Source organism: Ovis aries, chromosome 14 (genome assembly GCF_016772045.2).
Source record: "Ovis aries strain OAR_USU_Benz2616 breed Rambouillet chromosome 14, ARS-UI_Ramb_v3.0, whole genome shotgun sequence".
NCBI lineage: Eukaryota > Metazoa > Chordata > Mammalia > Artiodactyla > Bovidae > Ovis > Ovis aries.
The window spans coordinates 64,761,336-64,773,608 of NC_056067.1; the positions used below are offsets into that span (position 1 = coordinate 64,761,336).

The 12,273-nt window shown below is 57.2% G+C and overlaps 1 protein-coding gene across 1 annotated transcript; it reads right to left on the reverse strand.

Moving 5' to 3' along the window:
* Window positions 1-363: 363 nt before the first annotated feature.
* Window positions 364-11,991, reverse strand: LOC121816448 (collagen alpha-1(I) chain). Its single transcript, XM_042231429.1, has 7 exons — window positions 11,978-11,991; window positions 11,150-11,339; window positions 10,430-10,886; window positions 8,713-8,829; window positions 5,867-5,953; window positions 4,073-4,164; window positions 364-674 (listed from the first exon to the last, which is right to left on the reverse strand). Exons 1-7 carry the CDS (start codon window positions 11,989-11,991, stop codon window positions 492-494), a joined length of 1,140 nt encoding a protein of 379 aa, XP_042087363.1. The 3' UTR covers window positions 364-491.
* Between the last annotated feature and the right edge of the window lie 282 nt (window positions 11,992-12,273).

The following is a 12,273-nucleotide window of genomic DNA, read 5'->3' on the forward strand; positions in this document are numbered from 1 at the left end:
AAGTACACAAACAACTTTGCTCTAATGATGGCAGCTGTTACGTGACACAGGATTGCCCGGCTAGGGACTACACCTCCCAGCATCCCTTGCAACTGGATGTCACCACGTGACCGTCTCTGGCCAATGAGCTGTAAGGAAAAGTGCTCTGGGCTTCTTGTAGGAGTCGCCCTTTGAAGGACTGAAGCGTGTCTTCCCCTCTCCTCATTCCCCGACCTGCCCCGAACCAGAATGTGGACTGGGTGTGGGGGTGAGCCCTCTCCAGCCACGTGGCACAGAGCACCGAGGTCAAAGGACCCTGGCTGCCCAACTCCACGGAGCTGCACCGCCCCAGCCCTGGGGGTTTCACACACACAGACCACAGCCTTGAGAGAGACAGCAAGTCGGGTTTATTGAAGCCGCCATATTGGGGGTTTCACATCACAGAAGCCCAGCATGCATGTTTGGGGGGCGCGCAGGCGGCCTGGAGCGGGAGGCCGGGGGGCCCTCAGGATTCAGGAGATGTAGAGGACGCTGAGGCAGCACAGGGGACACTCCCAGGCCTGGATCTCCTGGTACTTTGCGCGAGGCTTCGAAGGGGAGGTGTACTTCGAGCCAGCTCTCGAACCTCCAGGAGAAGGTTGCGAATCAAACTCGGAGTCTTTCGAATCCATGTAGAAAGTGAAGCAAAAGCCGGGCTGGAAGGAAAGACAACAGAGAGGAGAGAGGAGAGCTTTACTGCCCTGGGGGGAGGCGCCCCTCGCCCTTAGTTTGAGGGGCTGAGCACAGACTTCAGGGGCGACCCACCTGGGGTTGAATTCCTTCTTCGCCCAGTACAGCTGGGGATCCTGAGGCAGATAACCTGCCCTTCCCTGGCCTCAGTTTACATTTCTGTATAATGGACTGTAAGTAACTGCTCCCTCACAGAGGCGTGTAAGGACTGAACAAGGTAATCCAAAAAAAGGATCATTAAATGTAACAATGTTTGCCGCTTTGTGAGAGCTGGAAACCCGTCAGCTGTGACAATGTTTGCTTTGCTGGTTTTCTTAAAACCATCTGCTTTCCTAAAAAATTAAACACTTCTTCCCAATAGAAAGCATCACCCACGGTGCTGGCAGTATTGAAGCTGTAGTGATTTCTGGGAGGACTGCTATTTCTATCCAATGGTTTTTGAGCATTTAGGACGCTTTTAGCCTGAATGACATATCAGGTCCCATTTAATCCTCACGAGGTGGCCTCTGATCTTGTTTCTCCATCCTGCAGATGAGGAAATGGGGGTAGGGAGGCACTGGTAAGCTTTCCCACTCTGGCATTTGATCAGACGTATAGGTGGGAAACATGCAGCACTCAGGATTAGAAATGAGAACATAAGCTTTTTGATTCTCCAGGCAAGAATACTGGAGTGGGTTGCCATGCCCTCCTCCTTCAGGGGATCTTCCCAACCCAGGGATGAAACCTGTGTCTCCTGTACTGACAGGTGAGTTCTTTTCCACTAGCACCACCTGGGAAGCCCATTTTCCCAGGTAAGCGCAGCACAGCTGTGAACCCGCTCCATCCTCCTAGTAATCCCATGTGCAGTTCCTACCGCCCTGTTTCACAGATGAGGAAACTGAGCCACAGAGAAGTTCAAGAACTGGTCCCCGGTCCCACAGCTGGTAGTGGCTGACGCCGGGTTTGAACTCAGCGCTGAGACTCTGGAGTTGGGGCCCTTAGCCTCAGAGGGCTGGGATGCCAGCTGGAAAGCTTGGTGTGGGCAGGACGGCGTTCCCTCCACATGGTGCCCTCACCTCTGCAGAACCGCCCTTCTCCTATTCCCAGGTTACCAGCCCTTCCCACTTGTGACATTTGGGGTCCAGAGCTTTCTTGCGGTGGGTGGGGCAGCGGCGTCCTGAGTATTGCAGAAATGCTAAGCAGCATTCCTGGCCACCGGATGTCATTAGCACGACCCCTTCAATTGTGACAAACAAAAATGTTTCCAGACATTGAAGGCGTCCCCTGAGGGACAAACCATCTCTGGCTGAGAATCACCGCCTCATCCTTCCTTGTGTTCTCCAGGTATGGGGAAAGGGAGGGATCGGCTTCCCTTCGCATTCCCATGGTCAGGTGACCCGGCCTGGGGCCATTAGGGTCCTGCATCACCTCAGCTGATGATTGGTTCCGTGGAGGACACAGGACCTGGGAAGACCAATCAGAGTGGTCTCTGCTTCTAGGATAGCTGATGATTGGTTCAGTGGTGAGCAAAGGACCTGGAAGGACCAATCAGAATGGTCTCTGCTTCTAGAATAGCTGATGATTGGTTCAGTGGTGAGCAAAGGACCTGGAAGGACCAATCAGAATGGTCTCTGCTTCTAGGATAGCTGATGATTGGTTCAGTGGTGAGCAAAGGACCAGGAAGGACCAATCAGAATGGTCTCTGCTTCTAGGATAGCTGATGATTGGTTCAGTGGTGAGCAAAGGACCTGGAAGGACCAATCAGATTCTCTCTAAGTTATTTAGTGCATCTACAAGTGTCTCTCCAATGAGTTCCTATTAGAAATGAGAAAGTCAGATATTATTCAGCGAAGAAATGGCACAAGCATCTTGGCCCAATGGATCAAAACTCGCATCACCAGTGATGGCGCACAGACTTCATGTGCATCAAAGTGTGATGTTCTGAGAAGGACACGGCATCACTTAGGTGGTGCTCCAGAGATCATAGCTTATCCTGAATCTCATTCACAGGGAGATGGTCAAAAATATACCCAATAAACCACAATATGGAATGGGTGTGACTCTGGACTTCAAAATGGTCAGTGCCGTAAAAGGCAAACAAGGCTTAGGAGACTGTCTAGCTTAAAGAAAACTACAGATACGTTACTAAGTACAATCTCTGCCCTGGACTAGGCCTTGTGTTGGAGGGAAAAGAATGCCAAATGGACAGTATGTAGCAAATTATTAATATCAAAACCAGTACAGGGATAAGATGAAGTGTGCATCGGGGCTGAATGCAGGAAGGTGACAATATCCCCACCCCTATGTAATAGAATATTATCTTTCTAAGGCGATACACACTTAGGTATATTATGTGTATATATACTGTAATAAATATACATATATGTGTATAATATATACATAGATATTATTTATTTTATTAAAGAAAATATGTAAATAGAAAAAATGTTAGCAACTGGTGAATTTGGATGATCTTTATACCGTCTGTGACTCGTACTTTCTTTTCTAATATAATTTCTAAAGAGTCCTCCCCGGGACTGTTGCAAGCACTTGTAAGAAAGACGTTCTCGCAGGCATCTGACCCAGGGCCTCCCCTGACTCCTCTCACCAGGGTCCCTCCAGCCTCCCCTCCTGCCCGTTAAGAAGCCCAGAGACAGAGCCGACGCCTCATTGGCCAAGGGTGAGTCACGTGCCAGCCCAGGGCCAATCACTGGGAACCTCGGCACTGCCGGCCCTGATTGGTCAGGGGTGTACCTGGAGGGGTAGAGGATGGGATCAGATCCACCCAAAGTGCGTGGAGACAGGTGGTCCCCCCAGAAAAGTCAAGGGGGTTAGCAGGAGAAGGAGGACAGGTACCCAGGTGGACAAGGCCACAGCTGCCTTTGCAGGAGGGACCGGTCCCTAATTCATTCCTTCACTTAATCAGCCCGAGTGTATACGGCGCCAGACACGGGTTACATCTGATCTAGACGGGGGTATGTCACTGAGCAACACAGGGGCTTCCTGCTGCCATCCTCCCCCTGAACTGCTCTCATAAGGGAGACGGATTAGGAACAAATAGATAGATGGTCTAATCTCAAGTAGCAATTATAATGCGGAAGAAATTCAGCAAGGCAAGGGGTTGGGGAGGCAGTGAGAAGGGAGGCTTCATGAAGGAGGTGACATTGGAGCAGAGGTTGGAATTAGCAAAGAGAAGGAGGCAGCAAAGAGGGCAACACCCTCAAGGAAAACCATCCTCTTCATAGGATGGGGCCACATCTGGGACGAGGGAGGGGCAAGGGGCACCCACTACCCAAGGGTCCTTGCTGGGCAGAGAGGGTGGCCGATAAGCCTGACCTCTCAGGCCCAGGGTTCTCTAGTCAAAGGAGAAAACAAGCAGACTCACCATGGGACACGTCGGCACCCGTTTGGCTGACACTCTTGCATTCTTCCTGCTGGGCTCCCTTCGCTGACCAGTAGTGCTCTCAAAAGGCAGGGCTGAGCAAGGAAGAAAGAGGCATGAGGCCCTCTCGCCTGCTGAGGCTTGCGAAACTCGAAAATAATAAGATGTTCATCGTGAAACCAGTGACGATGGCTAATACCTGTGGAGGACCTGCTGTGTGTCAGTCACGCTTTTAAGTATTTTGCAGGTATTAGCTTGTTTGGTTATTCAAGATAACTCTCTGAGATGGCACTGTATTCATCCAACTTTAGAGATAAGGAAACAGAGAGGGTAGAACACTGGCAGGAGGTTGCAAAGCAATGCCTGCAGAGATGCATGAAGTTGCATCCTGAAGGTCCGCAGGGAACAGGCAGGGAACGTTAGTGAGTGGAGGGGCTGGACTTGGACAACAGGGGCTCTGGAGGTAGTGATGCCCTGGGGCACCCGTGCCCAGGAGGAAGGCACAGCTGATACGCAGGTGCCCGTGGGGCACATCTCTCCAGAAGACACTTGGGATTCCCTGAAGAAGACAGACATGTCGATTTGGAGTGAGAGTCCCTGCTATTTCCAAGCTGCCCGCAAATCCATCTATTTCCTTACAGCCTCCTCCATTCCTGGGAACAGAAGCTGGCCTCTCTGGAGGACCATCCAGGCCACCTGTGCAAACGTCCCCTCAGACGCTGCCATCTCCCTTTTTGAACATGTAGCCCTGGATCCACTCTGCTGTGTGCAATGTGACCCAAGCATTGTCTGACTTCCACCTGCATTTATTGTCATCGCCAAAGACTGGGAAGAACCCAGATGGCCACCTGCAGGAACCTGGTTAAGCTTCCCTGAAGTCTCAGCGGTAAAGAATCCGCCTGCCAGTGCAGGAAACACACGAGACCAGGATTCAGTCCCTGAGTCGGGAAGATCCCATGGAGAAGGAAATGGCAACCCACCAGTATTGTGGCCTGGAGAATTCCATGGACAGAGGAGCCACGCAGGGTTACAATCTGTAGGGTTGCAAAGAGTCAGACATGACTGAAGCAACTTAGCACACATCTAGCACAGAGGGACGTGGGATCCCAGGCAGCTGGAACACAAAGTGGCCATCTTGTGGGGGAGGGTCCTCGAGACCCCCAGGCCAGACAGCTTCAGATCCCACCGTGAGCTGATGATTCGCACTTTTCACCCTTCAGATTTCCCATCTGGAAAAGGAGGTGATTCCTGTCCCTCCCTCACTGTGAAGCATGCGTGACTGGATGTGTGGAAAGCCCTGGGACTGTGACCGGAAGATTCTCAGTGTCAGAGCAGAAATAAATGAAACAAAACACTGTGGGAGTGAAAGTTGCGTGTGTGGTACACACCCACATATCAGACATAAATACACAGTAACAGATACACACACATCCTTGTCTCCATGAGTGAGCACAGAACATTCTGGAAGACTGGACAAGGAGCTGGGAAGTAGCTGTGTCTGGGGAAGGAACTATAAAGCTGAGCGATGGAGAGGCATGTCTGTGTTTTATGTGATGCTTACAGACTGCTACAGATTTGATAGAATACGTGGGGGAAGACACGGTGGATTGGGCCAGTATCTGTCCTACCATCGTCGCATCAGCTACAGCGGCCGGGCGCCCCTCAGGCACCCCTCCCTCAGAGGAGCAGCGGCAGGCACTCGGGCTTGGGGCCAGTCTTCAGGCTCCATGCTTCCCCATCGCCTGGAGACCTCCCCACTCCCCCCTGCCCACAGTTTCAGCCCCACGCGAGTCTCACCTCTTCTCTGCGGAGGCCTGGTCTGCACCTCCTCCCTTCCCTGGCCCCCGATGGTGCTCAGAGGCAGCATCATGGCACCACTGCTCCCTGCAGACAGGACACAGAGCAGTTAGTGCCTGGGCGGTGGAGCCGGGCGGCCCGGGTGTGGCTCTCAGAGCTCGGGTGGCCTCAGCAGCTCCATCCCCTCCCACGTCTCCAGGTCCCCAGCAGCCAAGGGCACCAGCTGCCGATGCCTCCTGCTGGTTTCCTCCAAGGCCCAGGGTGTGATCTGGGGACAGCAGTGGTCATGGCGCCCGGCGAGGACAAGGGCAGGGCTCGTGGTACCTGGGGCTCACCCCCCTTTAAAACTAGAACAACCGTGACACGAAGTGCTGGGACCAGGAAGCTGCAGCTCGGCTAATGGAGTCTGGCATACAGCAGGCACTCAGTAAGTGCACTTGTGGAGCAGTACCAGGGCTGTCTTTCAGCTCCGTCCAGGGGACTACCAGGCAGCCTGCCCAACGGGTTCAGACAGGCCCTCCCCTCCTGTCCTTGCCCTTCCAGGTACAGGAGGTTTCGGTCCCGCCCTCAGGACCACAGTGAGGGGAGGGGCCGGGCCCCAGACCCCCCAGCACAGCCCTGGGGCGGGGCCAGCCCTGCAGGGAGGGGGCTTGGCCCAGGCTCAGTGTGGGGACCCCACCTCTGCCCCAGCACCACCCTGGGCAGGACGTGGGCCAGTGTGTCTGGGGTGAGAACTGGGGGATTCCAGCCTGCCAGTCACTGGCTGGGGATCTCAAGATTTAACAACAGCAGCAAGAAAGACACAGCACCCTGAGGTTTGCGTTTCAGACACCCAGATCACTGTTTAGCATCAGGGTCTCCAAACACTGCATGGGTCGTGTCTCCACATGACATGAGAATTCATTTTGTATTTATTCCTGTAAATGGTGTTTCAGTATTGGCAAGTCCCAGGGAATATTTGGGACGTACTTATACTAAACGGTGGAGAAGGAAATGGCAATCCACTTTAGTACTAGGGACAGAGGAGCCTGGTAGGCTATAGTCCACGGGGTCGCAAAGCGTCGGACACGACTGAGCGACTTCACTCACTCACTATACTAAAAGGTAATTCATTATTTATCTGAAATTTCAATTTAAGTATTTATCATGTATTTTACCTGGAAAGCCCCCGTTTAGGGGTATTTGACCTCTTGTGCTGTCACCTTTCCCCTCCACAAAATGAGCAGGATGATGAAACGCGAGGATTAAACAGGATTAAATGCATGCCAGGTGCTGAGCACACAGTCTGACCCAGACCCAGGCAGTCGTGTGTCGGCTCCGACTCTATCGCTGTTGGGGGAGGGGGTCAGGGGGCCTCCCCCCACCGGCTCCCACCCACCTTCCCTGAATCACTGTCTCTGATGCTGGGACCCTCCAAGCTGACCCTGACCTCCCCGGCGCCCCTCCCCACCAGTCCAGGGCCTCCTTCTGGGCCAGGTCGTCCGGGGGAGAGGAACCCTGCGGGAGGGAGAAGCCCCCTGGGTCACCGAGCCGCTGCGGCACAGGGACGAGGGGCGGGTCACCAGGTCAGGTGGGCTTCAGAACTGGGCCAGCCCTCCGGAGCCCTCAGAGCTAGGATGACCCCCCCCCAGGATCTCGGTGACCCCTCGGGGCCTCTCCTGAGCTCCGGCTCTCCAGGACGCTCTCCAGGCAGAGGCACCCGGGGCGCCAAGAGGTTTATTCAAAAGAACCGAGAGCCACCTGGGGACACGCCGCCCTGCCATCCCAGAGATGAAAACACAAACCGGAGCCTCCCCGGAGGCTTCCCCTCTGAGAGGCGCCCCCCCCCCAACAACCAGACATGACGCCCGAGATCCCTGGAGGTCGACAAGCCCGTTTCCAAGGCCTTAGTCAGCAGGCATCATCACAGGCGTCCCGGAGGACCTCCAAACGCCTTCAGAAGTTCCCTTGCCGCAGACTCCCCTCTGGACTGCCCCCCAGAAATAATTTCTGGATATTCTCTTCGGTCAGGGCTGTGCCTGGACCATGACCCCCACCTGACCTCTCCTGGGTCCTGTAGTGGCCCCCCGCAAAGTCCTGCCTCCTCCTGCAAACTCAGAAGTCCACAGGTCTGCCCCTGTGGTCCCTAATATGAGTTGTGGGGTTGGAGAAGACTCTTGAGAGGCCCTTGGACTGCAAGGAGATCCAACCAGTCCATCCTAAAGGAGATCAGTCTTGAGTGTTCATTGGAAGGACTGATGTTGAAGCTGAAACTCCAATACTTTGGCCACCTGATGCGGAGAACTGACTCATTTGAAAAGACCCTGATGCTGGGAAAGATTGAGGGCAGGAGGAGAAGGGGACGACAGAGGATGAGATGGCTGGATGGCATCACCGACTCAATGAACATGGGTTTGGGTGGACTCTGGGAGTTGGTGATGGACAGGGAGGCCTGGCGTGCTGCAGTCCATGGGGTCGCAAAGAATTGGACACGACTGAGCAACTGAACTGAAAACCAGGGGAGCAGGAGGGGGTCCCCGCCACCCCCTCTTGCAGACACCCCAGCCTTCTCTGCCGGCTGCAGTCTTTGTTCCTCCTGGTGACTCCAGAAACCCTCAGACTTGGGAGGGGCCGTGAGGCTCAGAAGGTGAGGCCACCCTCAGGGAGACCTGGTTCCTCAAGGGGCCCCTCTGCCCGTCCCATTGTGCCTCAGTGGCCCCCAGCCGGCGCCCCTGCGCCCCACCGTCCAGGAGGCCCCCGCACATCTTCCCTGGGTGCCCCCGCCCCGTGCTCCCCGCGGAGACCCCCTGCAGCGCCATCCTGCTGGAAAGGCGGAGACCCTTCAGGACCGCAGCCGCAGAACTGACCTCGAGACTGACATCGCGACCCGGGTCTCTCTTCGACCCTGGGCACGAGCGGGATGGGGGGGCCGGTGCTTTTCCTTGACACCCGGACAGGGCTGGCTCTGGGGATGCCCGCGGAGCCTGTGGACAAACCCAAGAGAATGAACGCGGCTCGGTTGCTCGGCGACACAAGCCCCCCGGCAAACCCCAAACAGCAAGTCAGGTGGTTAACACGGTCTCTGACACCCGCACAGGCGTCGTTGGAATGTTCACTGCAATTTCATTACTCGTTGGAGCGGGGGGTCCCGGGCCTCTTCATCCAGGAAGACCCCCAGCCTGCCAGCACCACTGTCCCTCTTCTGAGGTGTCCCTACTGGACCTCAGCACAAAGCCCCTCCCCCAGCGCCCCTCCCCCACTGTCCAGGCCAGGCCTTCCTGGGAAAGGCACAGAGGCTCCGCCTTCAGAGACCCAGGGGTGGGGGGCGCTGGGGACCCTCGGGGGTGGGGGGAGGGGTGGGTCCTGCAGGATCACAGACACACAGTGACTCCCTCCTGGGAGCTGACCCCGTGCCCGGGACTCCCAGGAGGACACTCTCAACAACTCCCAGACACACCCCTGGCCCCAGAGCCCCACGTGTGCAAATGAAGACACACTTGTAGATCCTGAAGCACACGCAGATGGGCAGGAACATCCTGAGGTTCAGGGAAACTCAGGCACACGCACACACGCAGACGTGCAGATACAGCTTCAAATACTGGGCACTTCCAGGCACACACACTGAGGACACACACCTTTGCACGCTCTGATCTCAAAGGACACCCTATGGGACACCCAGACCACCTCTGTCTGACACCCCAGGGTCCACCCTCAGTCTCACCTGGGGACCCACCCCCCAGAGGACGCCCCCTCTCAGACCCCGGTCCCTCCCCTTTGCACTCTCTCCAGATGGTTTTCTTTAAACCTCAGAATCACTCCTTTGGGAGTATAGGCTTGGAACAATTGAAACCTACTAGGAAATCAAATCAGGCAGATATGCAGAAAGACACCCTGGCGTGTCTCTCTCAGACACCCTCAGAGACACCCAGGCATGCACACAGACACACACATATCCACACCCACACTGCAGTCACAGACGTTCCTGGAAAATCAGACACCGCCTCAGCTCGCGGGCCTTTTGGAAACGCTAAGACCCGCTCACAAATCCACACGCACAAACGTGCATATTCAGGTTCGCGGAGCTTGAAAAAGCAGACAGTCCAGACAGTCACACACAGACACACGCACGTACGAACTTGCAGAAACACCTATTTCCAAACAGATACTTTGGACACGGGGGCATAAAGACACACACGCCTGGGCAGACACGCTTGCCAAGCCGGAATCGGCCTCCAGACACAGGGTCCCCTCGGGCCGGCCCCCGGGGCAGACCCTCTGTCTCCCCCCGAGGCCGCCCCCCTCAGCGGCGCGCTCCGCGCCCTCCCGGGCCCCGCCGGCCGCAGGCGCGGCGCGCAGACACCGAGGCTCCGGAACGCCTGGCAGGCGCGCCTCGCGCCCGCTGGCTCCGGTGCCCCCCCCCCCCGAAAGGCTCCGCGGGGGGCGCCTGCCCCTCTGCCCCGCCCAGGCTCCCCTCCAGGCGCGCCCCGGTCGGCCTCCCGGGCTCCCTCCGGCCCGGCCCCGCCGCCTCCCCGGGGCGCCGGGCCCGCCACGGGCGCCGCGCGGCGCGCAGCCCAGCCCTCGTACCTCCGGGCGGCTCCGGGCCGGGCGCCTGCTCCTCCTGCACCTGCCCCGGCAGGAGGCCCAGCCAGGCCCTCACCCGCACGGCCCAGTCCTCCTCGCTGCCCTCCAGCCTGCTGTCTCGCCGGCGGCCCGAGGAGCCCTCGGACCACGAGCCGCCCGCCTCGCGCCTCGGAAGGGTCTGAGGACTGCGGCCGCCCTCGGGGCGCCGCGGGCTCCTCGGGGGGCTCCCCGGCGCGCGCGCCCCGCCGCCCGCAGCGCACCCGCACCTCCCGGCCCGGCGCCGCCGCGCTCCCCGCGGCCGCCCCGCGCGCCCGCCGCCCCCCGCCCCGCACTGCGCACTCTCCCGGATGGCGCAGACCCTTCGCAGGCGCGGCGGCGGGACGGCCCCCCCGGCCGGCGGCGGCTCGGAGCCCGGGCGGGCTGCACCGCGCCGCTCGCTGGCGTCCCGCGCCGGGGCTCCCTGGGGACCCCCGCGACGGCGGCGCGGGAGCAGCGGCTCGCGCCCCGCGACCCCGCCCCGGCCCGCAGGGGCTCAGATGGAGCGGCTCCAGCAGGGCCCGAAACGAAGTGCCCCAAGCGCTCGCGCTGGCCCGGTTCTGTGGTCCTCAGGGTTGCAGGACTGGAAATTCTGCCTTCACACCCCCACCCCGTGAGCCAGCGTCCCGGCATCACTGTCTCCCTGGAGGGGCTTCCACCTGGGCCCCGCCAGTGCCCCTCCTCCACCTGGTCCCCGCCCGGGCCCAGGTCTTCCAGGAGACAGGACGTGGGGTTCACAGGGAAGAACCGTGTTACACTGCCGAGCAACAGAGACCCAAGGGCCTGGATGCCCGGGGCGGGGGTGGCACTGGTGTCTGGGGGGCCGCCCTGCACAATCTTCAGATACACAGTGACCCCCAGGCACGCGGTGACCCCTCTCCCAAACACCCACACACTCACTGCTGCGCACAATGGCCTACTCTCAAACCCCCAAGATGGCCCCTCAACCTCCCAGGCCTGCTGGGGATAGTTGAGACCTACTTGTGGATGGGCACACCTCGCCTGGGCTGTCTGTTAAGGATGGTCCCTGAGTGCACACCCAGTCATGTCCAACTCTTGTGGCCCTCGAGGCTCCTCTGTCCATGGGATTCTCCAGGCAAGCATACTGGAGTGGGTTGCCATTTCCTCCTCCAGCGGATCTTCCCCAGCCAGGGGAACCCATGCCTCCTTCACTGGCAAGCCGATGCTTCACCACTGCACCACTGGGAAGCCCAGGGGTGCTCACTGAGAAATGCTGTCTTCCCTTCCGGGAGCAGGATTCCAGCTGAGATTCAGAGCTTTCATGTCCTGGAAGAAAGGGGGAATGGATCGAGAGGAGGCTTGGGTTCAGCAAGAGTGGCGAAACCTTCCAACAGGATAAAATATTATACAGAAACGAGAAAATCTCCTTCCCCTCCAGCTCTCCCGGCCATGTTTCCTACTGAAGGTAACCTCCACTAGCGTTAGCCAATTTCCTGTCTATGCCATCAGAGATAAATATGTATTCATTTACTTGTATGCTTAATTATCACTCACCTAGAGCCAGACATCCTGGAATGTGAAGTCAAGTGGGCCTTAGGAAGCATCACTACGAACAAAGCTAGTGGAGGTGATGGAATTCCAGTTGAGCTATTTTAAATCCTAAAAGATGATGCTGTGAAAGTGCTGCACTCCATATGCCAATAAATTTGGAAAGCTCAGCAGTGGCCACAGCACTGGAAAAGGTCAGTTTTCATTCCAATCCCAAAGAAAGGCAATGCCAAAGAATGCCCAAACTACCACACAATTGCACTCATCTCACATGCTGGGAAAGTAATGCTCAAAATTCTCCA

Bases quoted from the DNA above. Each gene is read 5' to 3' on its own strand.
- LOC121816448 (XM_042231429.1), bottom strand. The intron at 10,887-11,149 runs GTGGAGGAGGGG...GGGGGTCCCCAG, and splicing joins TGGGCCCGGGCGGGGACCAG to GGAGCCCCGGCGCGGGACGC. The intron at 675-4,072 runs GTGAGTCTGCTT...CTTTCCTTCCAG, and splicing joins GGGTGCCGACGTGTCCCATG to CCCGGCTTTTGCTTCACTTT.